This window comes from Sorex araneus, chromosome 6 (genome assembly GCF_027595985.1).
Source record: "Sorex araneus isolate mSorAra2 chromosome 6, mSorAra2.pri, whole genome shotgun sequence".
NCBI classification, from domain to species: Eukaryota; Metazoa; Chordata; class Mammalia; order Eulipotyphla; family Soricidae; genus Sorex; species Sorex araneus.
Window position 1 is genome coordinate 8,230,946 of NC_073307.1, and position 19,524 is coordinate 8,250,469.

Below are 19,524 nucleotides of genomic sequence, written 5' to 3' on the forward strand. Positions count from 1 at the left end.
CTTTCTTTCTTCCTTTTTTTCTTGCTTGCTTGCTTTCTCTTTCTCCCTCCTTCCTTTCTTTTCTTCTCTTTCTTTCTTTCTCTTTCTTTCTTTCTTTCTTTCTCTCTCTTTCTTTCTTCCTTTCTTTTTTCTTGCTTGCTTGCTTTCTCTTTCTCCCCTCCTTCCTTTCTTTTCTTCCCTTTCTTCCCTTTCTTTCTCTTTCTTTCTTTCTTTCTTTCTTTCTTTCTTTCTTTCTTTCTTTCTTTCTTTCTTTCTTTCTTTCTTTCTTTCTTTCTTTCTCTCTTTCTCCATATTAACATGGTTAAATATGCTACCAAATCTCTTGGATAAACTTGGCATCAAATTGGTATAAAATAGGGCCAGAATGGTAGTATAGCAGGTAGTGTATTTGCCTTGCACACAGCTGACCTGGGTTCAAGCCCAGCATCCCATATGGTCCCGCAAGCACGGCCAGGAATTATTCCTGAGTGTAGAGCCAGGAGTACCCCTGATCATCGCTAGGTGTGACACAACTTTCCCCTCCCCCAACAGACACACACACACACACACACACACACACACACACACTCACACGAATTGGTGTAAAATAAAGGATTGAAAGGACCAGAGAGATAGTACAGGAATTAAGCCATTTGTCTTGCACAAGGCTGACCCCGGGTCGGTTCCTGGCATCCTATACCATCTCCTAAGCCCTGCCAGGAGTGATCCCCGAGTGTAAAGTCAGGAGTAAACCCTAAGCACCACTAGGCGTGGGCCCTAAGGGGCCTGTAAGGAGGAGAGGGGCTCCTTGGGAGCCGCGTGGCTTCACTGAGTACCAAAGCCCGCACAGGACGGCTCTGGTGCCACGTGAACCTGCCACTGGGCGGGCACTGAGGCGCTTCTCAGACCCATCCACATGAACTCCTGCTCCAGACCTCACCGGACCGGTGCTTCGGCATGTTCCTGGAGAAAACATCTGCGGTGCTGGGGGTGGGGCCTGGGTGGGCAGCGGGCAAGGCCAGCGCCCTGCTGCGGGCGGGTGCGGGCGGGTAACAGCAGGGCGCTGGCCTTGCCCGCAGCATGTGCCCAGGCCAAAGGCTGCGTCCTGCCAAGGGACACGCCGCTGGAGATCAGGGGCGTAAGCACGTGGCTGGGGGGGGGGGGGGGCTTCTCCAGTCTCCCGCGTTCTTCACCGAGGATGTACTGTGTGATCCTGGAGCCGGTCACCGGGCCAGGACGGCCGCCCTGGGTCCCCACACACGGCCCCTGAAGCCTGGGAGAACCCCCCTTTGAGACCTGGCGCCCGTGCTCACAATCACCTCTGCGTGCCTGTTCTGCGCCAGCTGCCGGGCCTTGTTGCCCTGCGTTGCATTCCACGCAGTTACCCACCCGGGATCCTGACCCAGAGCCCAGAGCAAGCTGGGCCTGGAGGTCCGGCCCGGACCTGTCTCAGTGCTGCAGTTCCCGTCCCTTCCTCCAGAGGGCGGCGGCCCCATCTCTCCCTCCCCCCTTTCCCCGCCTTCCTCCTGAGCCTTCAGATCACCCCAACACTCCGGTCAAGGGTCCCGCTCTTTCAGCCTAGGTTGGATGAGCTGCCCAGACGCTTCTGGTTCGAGCCCAGCGCCCCACTTTGAGCTGACAAGCCCCCGAGAGGCGGAGATGAGCGCAGGGACGCTGTCTGGGGGCGGTGCAGCCCGCGCGGGTGGGCAGCTTGTTTATCCTCGACCCCCGCTGGCCTCCCTCAACTCCACCTGGCTGAGACACACACCAGCTGGCTGCACCCCGAGAGAGCCTCAGCCCCCCTCAACTCAGGGTGTGCGTGCTTCCTTCCTTCCTTCCTTCCTTTCTTTCTTTCTTTCTTTCTTTCTTTCTTTCTTTCTTTCTTTCTTTCTTTCTTTCTTTCTTTCTTTCTTTCTTTCTTTCTTTCTTTCTTTCTTTCTTTCTTTCCTTCCTTCCTTCCTTCCTTCCTTCCTTCCTTCCTTCCTTCCTTCCTTCTTTCTTTCTTTCTTTCTTTCTTTCTTTCTTTCTTTCTTTCTTTCTTTCTTTCTTTCTTTCTTTCTTTCTTTCTTTTTCACGGGGTTGGCGGGGAGATGGGCAGTGCTCAGGCCTTACTCATGGTTCTGCACTCAGGGACCAGCCCTGGTGGGCTGGAGGGACCCTCTGGGGAGCTGGGGACCAAACCTGGGTCAGCCACATGCAAGGCAAGTGCTCTCCCCGCTGTGCTATCACTGGGGCTCCCCCAAACGCAATTTAAAGAAAGTTTTCAATTTGAATGAAATTGATTTTATTGATGTTTCAGTAGATAATTATAATATTCAATAATATTCATCTCTTTTATTTTGTTTTTATTAGTTATTGAATCACTCTGAAATACACGTGCAAAGCTTTCATGATTGAATTTCAGCCATACCATGATCAAACACCCATCCCTCCACCAGTGCACATTTTCTACCACCAATGTCCCCAGTACCCCCTCCATCCCGCCCCTTCCCCTGCCTCGATGGCAGACAATTTCCCCCATACTCTCCAAAATGCAATTTTTAACACCAGACAACTTTTGACTCACAAATGAACTTTTGGAAAATGGTTTATCTTTTAGACACAATTGCTTCTACTTCAGGGAAATGTTCCTGGCTCAGATGATGTTACAATTAAAAAAAAAATAAGGTTGTGAGACAGAGTTTGTAATATTCTTAACCCTCGTGGTTTAAGGAACTAGAGGCATGGTGACAGTAAGATAACTGTGGAAATCTCCGTTCGAGAAGGCAAGGCAGGCTTTCCTGTGCTTCTGGGGTGTTCCCCTGTGGGGCCGCTCTTCCCGTGCGGGCCTTTGCCCATCTCAGGAGGTTTGGTGGCACTGGTCACTGTCCTCTCTCAGGTGGCTGGGACAGTATCTCCAATACCCAGCTCCAGTTCTTGACTGACTCTGCAGTGAGTGTTGAGTGCGTGAACCCGGCTACCTACAGGCTGGTCGATCACCGGTGGGGGTGTGGGAGGGAGTGTGCAAAGGCTGGGAGAGGGGACAGTGGTACGAGCGAGGATACCATGGCTCTGGGCCAAAGTTCTGACAACCGTGGTGGTTGGGCTTCTAGAAGCTTCTGTAGAAGTTCCTGTGTGTGAGGTGATGTTTGGTTCAGAAATTTAGAACAAAAACAAAAACAAAAACAACTTCGCTGCCTCTCTGGCCCAGCTGTGGGCCACGGGCTGACCCTGTTCCCGCCGACGACGGTGGAAGAGTGATGGCTTCACTGGCGGGGGCTGAGGGAAGCGGCTCAGACCCTGAGGTGCAGTGAAAGGGGATTTTTCTGTGTCTGCTGGGATGATGACTTCCTGACCCTGGCATCCGTTTCCATGGAGGAAGTGATTTTCTTTTTTTTCAGTAGATTTTCCTCGATTTCTGAGCGTTCCTTGGCTCCTCAGCTCCGGGCTGCCGGCTCCTTCCATAAGCCTTCCCAGGCGCCCTCTCCTCCGCTGGCTCACCCTCACATCCCAGTGGTCGCTTCGCTGCACTTAGAGGTCACTCGCTGGGGGGAGGGAGGGTGTCTGCAGGTACGTGTGTGTGTGTGTGTGTGTGTGTGTGTGTGTGTGTGTTGCATAAAACATACTGGGCTCAGCTGTGTCCACAGCGTGTTCTGTTTATGGATACACATGCGGCTACCTTACCCAATAGATGGAATTGGACTTCTTGTTGTAAAAACAAGTCCCATTTCCTTCTATTATCAAGAAAGATCCTGGACCTTCATATTATTATCTCCTTGAAAGATGGCATTGTGGTGTGTTTTTTTGTTTGTTTGTTTGTTTGTTTGTCACACCCCGCAATGCTCAGGGGTTACTCCTGGCTTTGCACTCAGGAATTACTCCTGGCGGTGCTTGGGGGACCCTATGGGATGCTGGGGATCAAACCCGGGTCAGCTGTGTGCAAGGCAAGCGCCCTACCCACCGTACTATAGCTCCAGCCCCAGAGGGCATTGCATTTAATTCCTCAACAGAGAGAATGAGGTGAAGAACATTTCTAAACAAATCACTCAGGTTTTGACTCATGGACCTCTTTTGGTTTGTTTTGGGGCCACTCAGGCTGTGTTCAGGGCTCCTCCTGGCTCCCCGTGGCAGGGTTAAGGACTCATGTGGTGCTGGGGACTGAACCCAGGTCATTCAGGTGCAAGGCAAGCACGTTCCCACGGTGTTACCTCTCTGGCCCCTTCTTGACTTTCTTGTAGCATCACGCATCGTGTGGTTAAATATTTGACATGCCTCAGTGAATTGCCTTTAGTGCGCCTTGCGTGCACGATGCCGGGGTCTAAAGAGTCAGAGGTCTCTGCATTTTCCAAACACACGCCCACATTCCCCGCTTGAGCAAACACACAGTTGGATGCAGCAGTGTTTTAGGGGGTATCCCCCAGCCCCAGCAGCAGCCCGGGGCAGAGAGACCCCCTTGAGTGACCTGGTCACTGGGGTACCTGCCGTCCAGGGTTTGAAGCGGAAGGCATCCTTGGGTGGCTCTCTGAAAGCTCAGCCTTGGAAATGAAGTGAGCAAAAGCGTCTTAAATGGTGACAACCCCGCACCCCCGCCAGGGTCTTCAGAGCGGGTCGTGATCCCCAGGAGCCTCCCGGGCTCCGAGCCCCGTGCCAGAAGGCGCCCGTGTCCTCACCGCGCAATGGTCACCGGTGGCCGTCCTGGCTGCGGTACCCGCAGGAAGGAAGGAAACGCAGGTGTCGTGGGTGGGTGGAGACGCTGAAGGCTGAGGGTGTGTCCACGCACCCGGCAGAGTCCCCAAACCAGTCCCCTCCCGGTGTCTTCCTGCTGCTCTTCTTCCCACCCCCCCAGCCCTCCCTCTTCCCCCTCTCCCCCCTACCCCGCCCCAAGGCTTTCTTCATTGTAACCCGTCCCTGGCGGTAATTGGTTGGATCAGATTTAACAATGCAGCCAGATAAACAGTTGTGGCTGCCGCTGCCATGGCAACGGCTGGGTCCTCCCCTTCTCGCGAGCGCCCCTTCCCCACCCCTTCCCCTCCTCCTCCTCCTCCTCCTCCTCCTCCTCCCCATCCTCTTCTCCGCCTCCCTGCTGTAAGCGCGCTCCAGGGCGAGGGTCCGTCCGGGCTGCAGGCTTTCATGGCACAGCTCTCTGCCTGCCCAGCTGTTCAACATGATGAACGAGGATGCGGCTCAGAGAAGCGACAGTGGGGAGAAGTTCAATGGCAGTAGCCAGAGGAGGAAGAAACCCAAAAAGGTAAAAAAAAAAAAATGGCTGGAATCAGAGATGTCTACTGAATAGGTGTGTGTGTGTGTGTGTGTGTGTGTGTGTGTGTGTGTGTGATCTCAGGAGGAATCAGGAAGCGTGTGGCTTCATGTGTCAAGCCCAGAGCAGCACCCGGCGTTGCTTTCTTTCAAGAAAGAGGCTTTCGGAGAAAAAGGCACTGCAAGCACATTCCGGATGCACCCGGGGCTGGGCCGTGCACAGAGAGAAGGTGCATTTGGCAGGTGGCTCCTTGGACCCCCGAGCCCCCTCGGTCTGAACTGGGATCAGACGGAGATGTGTCATGTTTAGGACGAGTGTTGAGAGGGAAACGAGGAGCAGGGCGGTGTGTGATCCCCGGGAAGACGATCAGTCAGGTGTGTTTGCAGGGCGGGGAGCTGCGTGGGGCGAGTGCGGCGTCTTCCCGAGGAGAAAACACCCAGCCGGAGGTTTCTGGGCTTGGCTTCTGTCCCCGGCACTGCCCGGGCTGCCTCTTTCATTGACAGCTGCAGAGAGAGCGACAGATGTTTTGGGGGAGGAGGGTGGGTGCACAAAGCAGGGTGCGTGGTTTCTTCCCGGGCGGACCTCCCCACGCCCCTGCCCTTCCACGGGAAGGATGCCCACAAGAAGCAGAGGGAGAGGATGCAGGCGCTGCGGCCCCACCCAAAGCCTGCGCTTCTGCCTCCCGGCCTGACTCCTACTGGTCAGCGGCAGCAGCCCACGGCCTGCATAGCAGAGCCCCAGACCCCCTCTCTCCCCCTCTCTCCCCCTGGCCACGGGGAAGGCAGGATTCTCGCGCCGTGGCCTCCGGCGTTGGGTGGGGTGGGATATGTGAGAGTACCCATGCACCAAAACAATGATGCTGAGCTGTGAGGAGTTTTCCTTTTGATGTTGTTGGAAATGCATTGTGCATTGTGGGGCTTGAAGCCTCACGGCTCTGGGGTCTTACACATCTCCCGGCGTACAGAGAGGCGGACATGGTTCGGAATCACCCTTTCTCAGAGATCATCGTACTAGCGAACAAGGGTTGGTCTATCTTTAGGGTGCCAGGTGCCTGGCTAAAATAAGGTGCCCACAGATGTCAGTTCTTGAATAAAGGGGGCAGTGCGGTCTGATAAAGGCAAAAGGCTGGATCGGAGCCTGCTGGGACTTTGGTGGAAGGTTCTCTTGGACCTGAGGATTCGGACTCACCCCAAGCCCTTATTCATATAAAAAAAATAATAAGTCTGAGCTATTTGCTCAGCACTGAAAATAGAAGAAATAAGAAAGGTCAAATGAAAGCAAGACGGGAATTTTGGCTGGCATTTGCAGTATCATTTCAAAATCCTCTTAATTTCTTCCTGAAAGCTCTGTGGCGCTTTAGACAGCGCGTTCACAGTCATGAAAGAGGGAAGGATCTAATGGGGATTTTAAGCTCCGAGGGAGGATAATAAATTCACATGACCAAGGCCGGATTAAGGTATTGGAGAAGATGAAATCATCCTGTGTGATAACTCTCATATTCCTGTGCTCCGTCTCGATAAACACCTTTATTTTAGAAATACATTCTTTACCAAGCAGGCAGTCAAAATGAAAGTCATGAACAGCAGGTTTCAAACATGTGTGTTTATGCATCCACTCAAAGGCATAGATTCAATGAGCTGTGAGAACATACTGAATATTGTGTTTAAAGTCATTACACCGAAACAGGTACGCCCAAGGAAACATCTTTCAGTTTGTCAAATCAGACATAGGGAAACAGATCCTTTTATTCTTTATCATTTGGGGGGCTGTATTATTTAATTTCTCAGACCCACGATCCCATCTGTAAAATGGAAATAATAAGTATTTTGCAAGGAGGGGGATTCATGCTTCTAAAACCCTTCCATTTGTGTTAGTGTGTAGGGGATGGCTATGTGTGTCAGGTGTGGTCAGGCTTCCTTAAAGTGGATTCTCCGTCAGGACACGCCCTGTCGAGGCAAAGTCTGTTCATACTTTCGAGAGCGGCAGACGATGACGTGGTACACTTCAAAGACGAGTCGTCGTGTTTCAGAATGTTGAAAGTTCCACTGAGCGACTTTCTCAGTCTCATGTGAGTCAGTCAGAGTCTCGTCTTGTCTCTGTCCCCTGGGTCACCTAGACATCGCGATCCCCTGAACTCATAACGATGATGCGGACTATTTGGGAGTTGGGGTCACACACTAGCGGTGTTCAGGGATCTGTGCTGAGGGCTCACTCCCGGGAGGGCTCAGGGGCCCAGACGACGGGGTGCTGGGATGGCCCCCCGCTGGCTGTGTGCAGGGCGAGCCCCTCCGCCTGCAGTGGGATGACTCCGGCTCGTAATCCTGATCAGAAACTGGAGCAGTGAGTGCGAAGGGCTGATGATCATCGAGATCATCGCTGCGAGAAGTGTCTTAGCTGAGCGTGAAGTGGGAGGGAAGCGAGAGTCAGCACCGGGTGAAAGCCTGCCACTCACCCCTGCCATGCTTTGCCCTCAGAGGTTGGCACGGAGTCCACTGGGACCCCTCCCCGCCACTCCCAGCTCCTCTGTGCACCCCCAGGGCTGTGGACCCAGGCTCCCTCGGCCCTGGGCGCTGGTCTGACATGCTAAACCATATTCCTTGCCGATCACATCCTTCCCCTTCCTCGAGTCAATGAGCAGATTCCCTTCAACTCTCCTGTTTACTCTGCCCTCTTGAACGCTTCTCCGAGGGACCCAAGGGAAGGGGGTCAGCAAGTGAGGAAGTCAGAATTCCAAGTCCCTTGGGGGCTGGAGCGATAGCACCCTGGGTAGGGCATTTGCCTTGCACGCAGCGGACCCGGGTTCGATTCCCAGCATCCCATATGGTCCCCTGAGCACCACCAGGGGTAGGTACTACCTGAGTGCATAGCTAGGAGTGATCCCTGTGCATCGCCAGGTGTGACCCCCCCCCAAAAAAAGAATTCCAAGTCCCTTAAAGACAGACAAAAAAAGAATCTCTAATACATTTTTTTTGCTTTTCTTACCAATACGGGCCTCAGCCCTTGAGCCCGCTGATGCCCTCCCTGCAATGACCAGCAGGAGGCGCCCTACAGGGCGGGGAGAGCAGAGCAGGGGTGAGCAGCGCCATCACTGGGGGGCTTCAGACAGGACCCCGAGGATCTGACTGCGGCCTGGGGGACATTAGAGAAAGCGGGTGCTCCCTCTCGACTGGTTATTCTCAGCAGGGCCCACGGGCCTTGACGGCTGTAAAGTCAGTTACTAGTGTTTGCATGTTTATTTTGAGGCCGCACCTGGCTGTGGTCAGCGGCCATGCCTGACTCCGTGCTCGAGTGACGTATGGGGACCCAGGGTTAGAACTGGGGCTTCCCACAGGTGCAGCGTATGTTCCAGCCCACTGAGCTATCTCCCTGGATCCAGTAAATCTTTATTTAAAAAAAAAATGTTTTTTTCAGTTTGGGGGCCACACCTAGCAGGGATCAGGACTTACTCCTGGCTCTGTGCTCAGGGATCACTCCCTCCAGGCCTCAGGAGACCATACGTGGTGCCCAGGGTCGAACCCAGTTCAGCCAGGTGCAAGGCAAGCAAGCACCTTCATCCCCATGCTCGCTCTCCGCCTCCTCGAAGGAACAATGAACCGTGCAAAAGCAGGAGGCAGCGGGGCTGGGAAGCAGCAGCAACGCCTCCTTTAGCGGGGGGTGGGATGCGTGGCCCCTGTGGCCTCGATGCTGCTGTTCTGTTTTGTCTGTGCCCGGGATTGAGAACGGAGAGCTGCTGGCTTTTGTCTGGAGCCCTCTGGCCCCAACAAGGCCTGGTCTGATGTGGACAGTCTGTGGATTGCCACGTTCAGTGGAATAAATCTTTGGCCATGCCATTGGTAATGGGGGGGGGGAGAGAGAGAGAGAGAGAGAGAGAGAGATAGAGAGAGAGAGAGAGACTTTGGTTATTATCAGATGCCCTACTGAGTCTTTAGCGTCCAAGTGAAATCAGTCCAGTGGCAAATGTCTCTTCTGTGTGTGGAATCCACGTCACCCTTCCATAGACCATTTTCTGAAGACCCAGCCTGGTCACACCGTTCTGGTCGCAGGTGTGTGGATTCGGGACTGCTGGTGTTTCTGATGGTGTTTCCAGGGAGAAGAGGGAACAGGAACAAAGTTCATTGTCCACAGGATCCCTGGCCCAAAAGGAAGGGAGCCCCGAGGGAGTGGCCAGAGGACAGCCCACCTGCTCTGAACCCCGGGCAGCTCCGCAAAAGCGCCCTGTTCAGGACAAGAGTTGGTTGAGGGGCCGGAGCTGTAGTACAGCGGGTAGGGCATCTGCCTTGCATGCGGCCGACCCGGGTTCAATCCCCAGCATCCCACATGGTCCTCCAAGCACTGCCAGGAGTAATTCCTGAGTGCACACCAGGAGTAACCCCTTGTGCATCACTAGGGGTTGTGACCCCCAAAAGCAAAAAAGAAAAAAAAAAGAGCTGGTCAATTTTGTGAAGCTGGTCTCAGGGCATTGTCCCGCCTTCCCTTGCTCACTGGTCATACCCCTGCTCCTGTGCCTAGCACCCAGGCCCCGTGAGCCCCACTGTCCCGTCACCCTCCCAGGGAGCCTTCCGACTCCCTGCCCCAGTTCTGCCTCCTCCTCCTGGTTCCTGGTACCGAGTAACTGGCCCTGGAGGAGAAAGGAACCACAAAGAACCACAAGACCCCTTTTAGGTCAGCACTGACAGCCGGGCAGTGGGTTGGCGCCAAGACACAGTGGGACGTTGTGATAATTTATAACACGTCCCTCTGTGGAAATTCCTGAGCACTGTGACATGTGGCAGAGCCAGACAAGGCCCCCAGGTAGCCTGAGGTCTTCTGAAACAGGTCCCAAAGGATTTTCTGCACGGGCGGGAACACCTCTCTAACCATGAACACTTCCGTCCAGTGAGGGGGTTTTGATCTAGACCCTTTTAGTAAAACACCCCCTGTGCCTTGAAGAATACTGTGGAGGTAAAAATTTTCTGGCTGTTTTCTTTTTTTTTTTTTTTTTCCCTCCACCACCTAAAGAGGAAGGTGAAAACTGTGTGACTGAAATGTGAAAGGCGACATAGTGACATAGTGCACGGTTTATTTTTACCACCGCTGCAGAAAGGATGACTTTCCTAGTGGAATCCGGTTGCAGATCTAACATTTGGCTGTTCAAATAGCCCTGCAGTCAGATTGGTTTTGAATTGAGCTGGCACCTTCTATAGTTCAATCATCTCTAGAAAGCTTTTCATGTATAATTCATCCTGAATAATATCCCCATTCTTCCATCTTCCAAATCACTCAGGACTTGCCCTTTTTTTTACCCCAATTTATAACCTAAGATAGAGTGTGTGGCCTCAAGACTGCAAGTCCCCATCACGAAAGGTGTTTAAGGTGACCATCTGTCAGGCATGACGGCATTTTTTTTTTTAATCAGAGGGGGTTAAAAAAAAAAACACAACAGCCTGACAGTCTGGAATTCCATAATTTTCTTTCTAGGCATTTCTTTTGTTTTCTCTTTGTATCCACATCTATCAAATTTGTTTGTTCTCACTATTAATTTCCTAGGCAAGCCATGTCTAGATATTACTCCTAGAATATTCTTTGGGGGATTGGGAGATGGGTAGAGCCATATCCAGCAGTGCTCAGGGAGTCATAAATGGTGCCAGGGATCGAGCCTGGGTCAGCTTCATCTCAAGGCAAATGCTTTACCTGCTTTGCTATCTCTTGGGCTCGTTTTTTTTTTTCCTTTGGCCACACCCGGTGATGCTCAAGGGTTACTCTTGGCTCATATACTTAGGAATTACTCATGTTGGTACTTGGGGGACCATATGGGATGCTGGAAGTTGAACCTGGGTTGGTCGCATGCAAGGCAAATGCCCTACCTGCTCTGCTATCACTCCAGCTCCTCTTGGGCCCTATTTTTGATGATTTTTTTTTTCTGGCCACACCTGGTGGTGCATGGGGCTTACTCCTGGCTCTGTGCTCAGGAATCACTCCTGGTGGGTTTGGGGGGACTTTCCCCCCAGGCTCTCTGCTTTTTATTTATGCATGCCAGAGTTTCAAGTTTGTCTTAGAATATGGTCAGTCGGTTGGAAGTTAAATTATTTTAGAAGAAAGAATCTCTCATTTCAAAGAGATGTGACAGATTCTGACTGGGCTCTCAGTTACTTGATGCCCACTCAGTGTACTGCTTCTTATATTTCATCGTTTGATCATATTCTGCAATGTGCTTATTCTACAGGAATGGGACGTGAAGGTGACTTCTGTCCTGGTTCTCTAGAATATTCCCCCTAGCACGCCTCCTTTCTCCTATTCCTTGTGTTTCACTTGCATCTCATGACATTTGGCTGTGGATGTTTCTAAACAGATAGTGAAAATCCACAAAAATGAGTAGAACACCCATTGAAGTAAAGAGTCATCTTCATGTGACTTAGACACATGAGATTCAGGGTAATTAAAATATTCATCCAGTGTTCTTTTGCCTTTATTTCTTTTTCTCCTAGTTTTCTTCCTAGGCAGTGCTCAGGGGTTCTGATGAAAGTCAGCCAACCAGGCCAGAGGGTTAGATGTCACACCCAGAGAGGTTGGGGACAGCGGAGCCGCAAGCAGCAGTGTTGGGGACACTGCAACTCAAATTCAGGGGTCTGACCATGAACTACCCCCACCCTGTATATTTACACCTTTCCTTCTAGTGATTCTCCTGAGAAGATTTGTTAATGGGATAGAATTTTTATGTATGGCTCTATGGAAGGTTCTTTTTGCTTTTTGGGTCACACCTGGCAGTGCACAAGGGTTACTCCTGGCTTTGCACTCAGGAATCGCCCCTGGCGGTGCTCAGGGGACCATATGGGATGCTGGGAATCGAACTCAGTTTGGCCGCATGCAAGGCAAATGCCCTACCTGCTGTGCTATCACTCCAGCCCCTGTAAGGTTCTTTTTTGTATACTCTTTTCAGAACTGTGTCATTTTTCCTTCTGGCTGGATTTTCTCAGGGGACATGTGATTGCATATTGAAATAGATTTAAGGTTTTTCAATCTGTATTTGTTACTCTCTTACCTTGATTCGGTGTACGCTATGTTATAAGTATGCCTACAGCTTTATTTCTTGCTTATATTGTTTTAATTTGTTGGTGGACACCAAGCCTTAAGCTACTTTTTTCTCAAAGGACCACTGGGAGAATGCATCATAACCATACCAATACACGTTTCTTTACTTGAAAGAGCAGAGTTAGCTACCAAATGCAGCTATCTTTTGATTGAAAAAAGAAAAATAGTCATATGGGCTGGAGAGATAGTACAGCAGGTAAGGTGCTTGCCTTGCGTGCAGCCAACCTGGCCTTCATCCCTGGCACTGAGTGTGCTCCCTCGAGCACTGTTTGGAGTGCTCACTGAGTCCTGAGCCAGGAATAACAGAATCACCCCAGAGCATAGTCAGGTGTGGCCCCAAACAAAAAATTAAAGTAATAATAATAATAATAATAACAGCTATTTCTTTTTATACTCAAGACCAAGGCAATCTTATAAGGTTATTTATTTTCTTTGATATCCAGGAACACCTCCCAAACTGTTAGAGGGTCATGTGTGAACTGCGGGAGGGACTTAGTAAAATATACTCTAGTTACTAATGCACCAAAATTTGGAGAGGGAAGCTGCTTAGTTTCCCAACCTGGTTTTGAGTCATGGTGTCTTTTTGTTTTTCTTTTTGGGTCACACCCAGCAGTGCACAGGGGTTACTCCTGGCTCTGCACTCAGGAATTACTCCTGGCGGTGCTGGGGGACCATAGGGGATGCTGGGAATCGAACCCGGGTCGGCCGCGTGCAAGGCAAATGCCCTACCCGCTGTGCTATCCCTCCAGCTCTTGAGTCATGGTTTTCTGTTTACTCCTTGACAACTATTATGCTTTCCAACACACTAATTAGTGTTTGTGCTCATTTACAACAGGAAAGACCTTGATTTCTAACATTTGCTTGATGAGCTTCACTTTCTAAGAGCAGCTTGGTAAGCTCAGTGTAACTCATATGTTTCCTCCTGGAGCCTGGGAGGCTCCGCCTGAGTTCCCAGCTCATGCCTGTCTGCTCTGAGTGTAGCTATTGTTCTCGGCTGTGGCGGAGCTGGACTAAACGCCAGTGATTGATGCCGACGGAATCAGGGATTTATCATGGGGTCAAGCAGACTTTTCTATCCGAAACTTTTTTTTTTCTTTTGATAAAAATTCTGGTGCAATCCCATAATAAATTCCCAGAACTGTCCAAGCTGGTGCTAATTTCTAAGACTTGCAAGTCAGGTAAGAAAAATGCTAAGTGTTTCTTGTGTACTGTCCAGAGTAAATTCTGCAGAAGACTGGAGGTCATGTGACTCTGCAGCATAGGGGGACCCACTGTGTGGGGGGCAGGAGAGTGGCCCTTTGACTGGGGATCATTGAGTACAAAGGAGAGGTGGGACAGGCAGCCTCAGTCACATTAAAGCCTCAGAAAAGCCCAGGAGAGCTTTGTTACTGCCCAGAAACCTACAGCTGTGTGGCCAGCTCTCCCCAGCAGGCTGCCTCGGTGCTCTGGGCTTTGGGAAGTTCTAAGCTGATACTTGGTCACACTATTTTTTTTTTTAAATTGAATCACCCTGAGATACAGTTACAAAGCTTTCATGTTTGAGTTTCGGTCATACAATGATCAACCATCCCTCCACCAGTGCACATTCTCCACCACCAAAGTCCCCAGTATTCCTGCCCCCCACCCTCCATCCCATCCTTTCCTGGCTGTGTGGTAGACAATTTCCACAATATTCTCCCTTTCTTTACTTTGATTACATTCAATATTTTGACACCAGTCCCACCATTATTATTCGGAATTTCCCTGCCACCACTCAAACCTGCCGAAAAGGCAATGCTAGACAATTTATTTTGTGTTGCTTGTTATGAATAGCATGTGCTGTTGTGTGGCTGCTCTTGTGGCTGCATGCTCCTGAAATTCTAAAATTTTAATAATAAGGGTCTGGAGAGATTTCTGTAGCGAGCTGCTCAGTTCTGAGATTCTTTTGTGTGTCTCTGGATCACAGCCGTTAAGGAGCTTAAGTAGTAGATGGAAGGAGTTGGGCCTTATCTCAGGTTCTGATGGGGTGGGGGAACAGAGGGACCGGCTCCTTCCCCATCCCCTGAGGCCTGACATTTGCCGTTACTGCTTCCATGTACCTGTCTGCACTTCTCATGGGGTTCTGGGAGGTGGCGGCCACCGGGATTCCTAGGGGGCAGGTGGAGGGACAGCACCTGCTCCCGTCAGGACTAGCCCTGTGAAAGCAGCTATTGCAAAGTCCGGAGGCATCTCTGCAGTGAGCTGCTCAGTTCCCAGGTTCTTTTGTGTATCTTGCCCCACTTTCTTGTCCGAAGAACTGTAGCATGCCAAGCGTTAGCCCTTTGCAGTCTTTTTACCATGACGCCTTGCCCCTGTAAATGATGTTTGCAGTCCGTAGTAAATGTCCATGAATCTGCCTCCAAAGGAAGAAGGCGTCTCAACGCAGGAGGGAAATGTCCTGAGTCGTCCCCGCTCTGCCTTCACCTGGGAGAAGCCGGCTTGGATAGCTCAGGACACAGACGACCTAGAATAGGGACGGGCACTCCTGAGACCCGGCGGAGGGGCTGAACGCGCTGTTCCTCCTGTTTTGAATGGCCTCTCTCGGGTGCCCACCCCTGGCATAACGTTGGTTCTGTTTGAAGACCTGGGTCCTGCTGGGTTTTCAGGAGATAGCCATGCCCTCTCCCTCCCTGGAGGGCAGTGGCTCAGAGACAGCCCTTGGTCACTGACTACCTGTGTGTTCTGTCCATAAAATAAGGATACTCAGAACTGGGGCCAGTTCTGAGAGCACTTCAGATTCAAGAGGAAAAAGTGAAAGTATTGTAGATGTGAAACAGTGAGAACAGGTGGTACCTGCAGGGCTGGGGAGCTTGCTTGCCTGCTCGCTTGGGGACTGCATTTGAATCCCAGAACTGTGCACCCCCTTCCATCCCCAGCCCACCCAGGTTTTCCCTAAAGGCCCCCCTGACTCTCACTGGGTGTAACTTCAGTGGCCTCGGGTGCCATTTGCCCTGCATAACATCAGATCCTAAAATTGAACCATCTGGCTTCTTTGGTCAAGTGTCAGGGGAGTTGGGGTGACCCCTTGCATACTCGCTGGAGCACCCTCCCCAAATATAGCATAGAAACAGAGGTTTTAGGTTTTATATTGATTTGGATTGTTTTAGGAGTTTAAAACAAAAGGTGAATCATTCTACAGAGTGTTCCCTAGATACTAGTGAGATAAATCTAACAGGCATATGCACATACTTTTGGTTTTTGTTTGCTTGTTTGGGCACCACACCCAGCAGAGCTCAGCACCTCCTGGCTCAGTACTTAGGCATCACTCCTGATGGTGCTGGGGACTGAGCCAGGGTGAGCCACACGCAAGGCGAGCCTCAAGCCCCACGCAGTCTCTCCGGCCCAAGTGATATAATTCTCTTTCCTCAGCGTAATGCTGCAATAGTTATTAAGAGGCTAACCTTGGACAGCATTCTTTTCCTTTTGTTTTTTTTTTCCTTGTTTTTGTGCCACCCCCAACGATGCTCAGGGGTTACTCCTGGCTCTGCACTCAGGAGTTACTCCTGGACCACATAAGATGCTGGAGACGGAACCTGAGATGGCTGTGTGCAAGGCAAGTGCCCTCCCCGTGATACCATTGCTCTGGCCCCTTGAACCACATTTTTAGTAATAACTATTTCTGTGGCACACAGCAGTTCAGGCAAAGGTTTCCAACTTGAAGAAAACAAGGCCGAGAGCTGGCACTGGAGCTGAGCCGATGACCAATGACCACTCGCTTCTCATGCGGGAGGCCCTGGGCTCCATCCCTGTTCCACACACTTTAAGAAAAAAAAGACCGAAAATTAAAATTAATAGCATGTGGGAGCTATGTATGGGAAATTGACATTTTCTGTGTAGAATATCAGATCTCTCTTCATATTATGCTTCCCCCAAAGATTCCTTTTCTCAGTGCTCTGGGCATCAGTTCTGAATCCAGGGGAGCTCGTGTGTGTGTGTGTGTGTGTGTGTGTGTGTGTGTGTGTGTGTGTGTGTGTGTGGCGCTTCTTTCTTTTAGCTCACTTTGTGCTCACTGCACCCAGGGTGGCAATAGAGCTGAAGGGCAGAATTGGAAGTGGAAAATCAGGAGGGAAAAGAGTTCGATTCAGTAGAGATCATTGCCAGTAGTTTCAAGATGCCCTCTGCACGGCCAGTGCTCTTTAGCCTGCTGGTTTACTAAAATAGGTGTGAGCATATGCATCAATTTGCTCTCATTTATTTCAACTGGTATTGGAAGTATTTAGCCGGGCACGATTGGCTAGATAGCATTTTCCATAGAATTAACACAGTCATTGCAGTGATTTAAGCTTAGTGAAACCCTCAAGGGGAGGTCTGTGGCTGATGTTCGCGTGAAGTGTAGTCTATGACTTAATAAATGTCCGTGTGAGTTTAGACTTAGGCATCGAGGATCAAGCGCCATGAATTGTGCAGGCAAAGTTATTTGAAAGCTGAATTTCAAATAATCATTGAGGGGCTGGAGTGAGCACAGCGGGGAGGGCGTTTGCCTTGCGCACGGCCGACCTGGGTTCAATTCTCAGCATCCTATATGGTACCCTGAGCACCGCCAGGAGTAATTCCTGAGTGTAGAGCCAGGAGTAACCCCTGAGCATCGCTGGGTGGGACCCAAAAAACAAACAAACAAAGAACCCAAAAAACAAAAAAAACTAAATGACCAATGAATAGATCCAGTGGGCAGGGCAATTTCGATTGCCTTTATCGGGGGGCCTGATTGATCCCTGCCACCTGGCACCACAAAAGGGTTCCCCAAGCTCTGCTCTGCAGACACCACTCCTGCCAACTCCCCAGGCTTGCACCCAGGTCTTCCAAATTGGGAGAGAAGCCCCCAGGGCATAGTTTTGATTCTCCTGACCCTGAGCACCCATCATCACTGGGCCAGAAAGAGCACCCTGGCTTTCTGCAGAAGCTGTGGCCCACAGCGACGCACAGCCTTTTTTCAGGAGCCCAAGAAAGATCTTCACACCCCCATGTGTGGCAAAGGCCCCTTCCCACTCTCTCCGTCACACAACGACAACCCTGTGATGTGCCCGGTGACCCCATAATGACAGCCACTGCAAGGGACCCGGACAGAGGTGCTTCCTGGGGGAGCAGGGGGCATGCACAGTGCCAGAGACTGAACCTGGGCCGGCTGCATGCCAGGCAGGAAGCCCCCCCCCCTCCCGTGCTGCCTCCCTGCCCTGGCACAAGCTCTGAGGTGCATCACATGCCCATGGAACTGAATTTCCTTGGTGGCGTGGACCCAGCAAAACTGTCCTGTGGCTTTGGAGTCCCAGAGCAACGTGTGTGTCAAACTCTTTTCGGGGGGACGTGTTGGGTCTGTGCTTTGAGGAGTCAGAAATTTCCACGTCACCCATGATTTTATAGTACAAACTGTGAACGGCCTGGATGTTAGTTGCCTGTTGGTTTTTCACACTTGCAAATGTTCTGAAAAGCTTCTTTGCGGACAATGAATAAAATATTTTCCAGGCAGAGACCACCAGTGGCTCCTGCTTGCATGAGATTTAACACAAATCGCAGCCCTGGAGTCAGTGTGTTAAAGACGAGGCGACCGATGGTTTAAGAGTGTCCCTGATTGAAGACGTGGTGTCTGCCAGCTGTGAGGTCATGAGTCCGATCCCCTGTGCCTCCCACATGTGCAATCCCAGGCACTCCGCCGTGGGGACTTCTGGGTGTGATCTCTGGCTTACACACTGGGCTGTGGCTAGCTCGTGTGCGACCCCTGGTGAACACATTTGTGAGCCCCAGATTTTTCCCCCGGAGAACACTGCAGTCAGAGTGTTCTGGGGTCCCACCGTCCAGGATGTGTGAGCCTATGAGTGTATCACCTGGGGGAAGGGAAGGGGAAACAGCTCCCAGCATTTGAGCGGCAGCTCCGAAGCCAACCCAGGTCAAAGAGACGTGGAAATATTCATCTGGTCTCCCGTGCTGGGCCCAGCAATGCTGTTTCCATGACAAAAATAGGATCCAGACACCGAAGAACAAGGAGTTTGTGTCCCAAACCCAGTTTCCCTATTTCCCCGTTGTTGAGTGACCGATGAATGGGGGGACGGGGGGAGCTATTTTGATTGATTCCTGACTGCCCTCCCCCGCATCCCGCGCCCAAGTCTAGTTCAAAACAGAAGGAAGCATCCAAATTGGGAAAAGTGTTTTTGTAGGCAGTTGTTGACTAAAATGGCCAAATGCTTTCCGACCCTGTGGGCCAGATGTGAGTTCAGCGGGAACACTGAAGAATGAAGCATTATGTGTCCTACTTCCATCTGCATGCTAACGCTTTTTTTTTGTTTTTTGGTAGAATGACTGTCACCCCGAACAGACTTCTCCAGCAGAGAGGGGGAGTCTGTTAGTGAGTTCCTGGTGTTTGTCCTCATTCAAGGTCTTTTGTTTCTCCTGCGCGCCCTTCTCTTGTTAGGAAGCAGGGACAACTTTCCATTGTTAAAATAAAAAATCAGCTGGTGTGATTGGGCTCTCTCAGAGGTCATCGGGCCTGTGTCCACTGGCCGTTGGACAAGTCTGACCTCGGAATCAGCGCTTAGAGCAGCAGCCTGCTTCTTCTGGATTTTTCTCCTGGTTGGCCTGACCCCGGGCAGCTGCTGTACTTGGTGTGAGCGCGTAGTTCTGGGGTGGTAGCTATAGGTTACGTGGAGTTGAAGAACTTCCTTTGCTGTTGACAAAAGATCTTGATCAAATAAAGAAATACTTGGCAGGACAGTTTTCTTCATGACTGGCCAGCATCCAATGGAAAAATGAGGTTTCTCTCCTGGAATGTGTCTTACTGATGTTAATATTATGGTGATTTTTTTTTTGGGGGGGAGGTCGTGTTTATAATTTATTCACCTGTGAACACAGTGAGATGAGTGGAAATAGTTTTTCTTCCCAAACAACTCGTTTTTCTTCTCAGGAAGTAGATTGGCAGAGACATTTTGTCAGTTGCTGAAATTACAATTACGAAGAGTTCAGGAAAGTATCTGGGGCACACACACACACACACACACACACACACACACACAAACTCACTCACTCACTCACACACATGCATCTTGATGCATTTGAAATAATTTGATTTTCAGATGTGAGAATGGCTGGAGTTACAAGCACAGCGGGTAGGGCATTTGCCTTGCACACAGCCAACCCGGGTTTGATACCTTCATCTTCATCCCTCTTGGAGCGCCTGGCAAGCTACCGAGAGTATCTCGCCCGCACGGCAGAGCCTGGCAAGCTACCCGTGGTGT

General features: G+C 50.9%; 1 protein-coding gene across 14 annotated transcripts in view; it reads left to right on the plus strand.

The window, feature by feature from the left end:
* The window catches only part of ANK2 (ankyrin 2), a 580,173-nt gene that overhangs the window by 245,385 nt on the left and 315,264 nt on the right, over positions 1-19,524 (plus strand). For 9 of the 14 annotated variants that reach the window (XM_055143298.1, XM_055143306.1, XM_055143314.1 and 6 more), the window contains exon 1: positions 5,049-5,206. The exons of 2 other annotated variants lie outside the window; for them this stretch is intronic. In XM_055143298.1, coding sequence (XP_054999273.1) covers positions 5,123-5,206 — 84 coding nt within the window. In that variant the 5' untranslated portion in view covers positions 5,049-5,122. Of the gene's footprint in view, positions 1-5,042; positions 5,207-19,524 lie in introns of those variants that run through there. 3 more of the 14 variants (XM_055143280.1, XM_055143282.1, XM_055143320.1) reach the window with 2 other exon arrangements.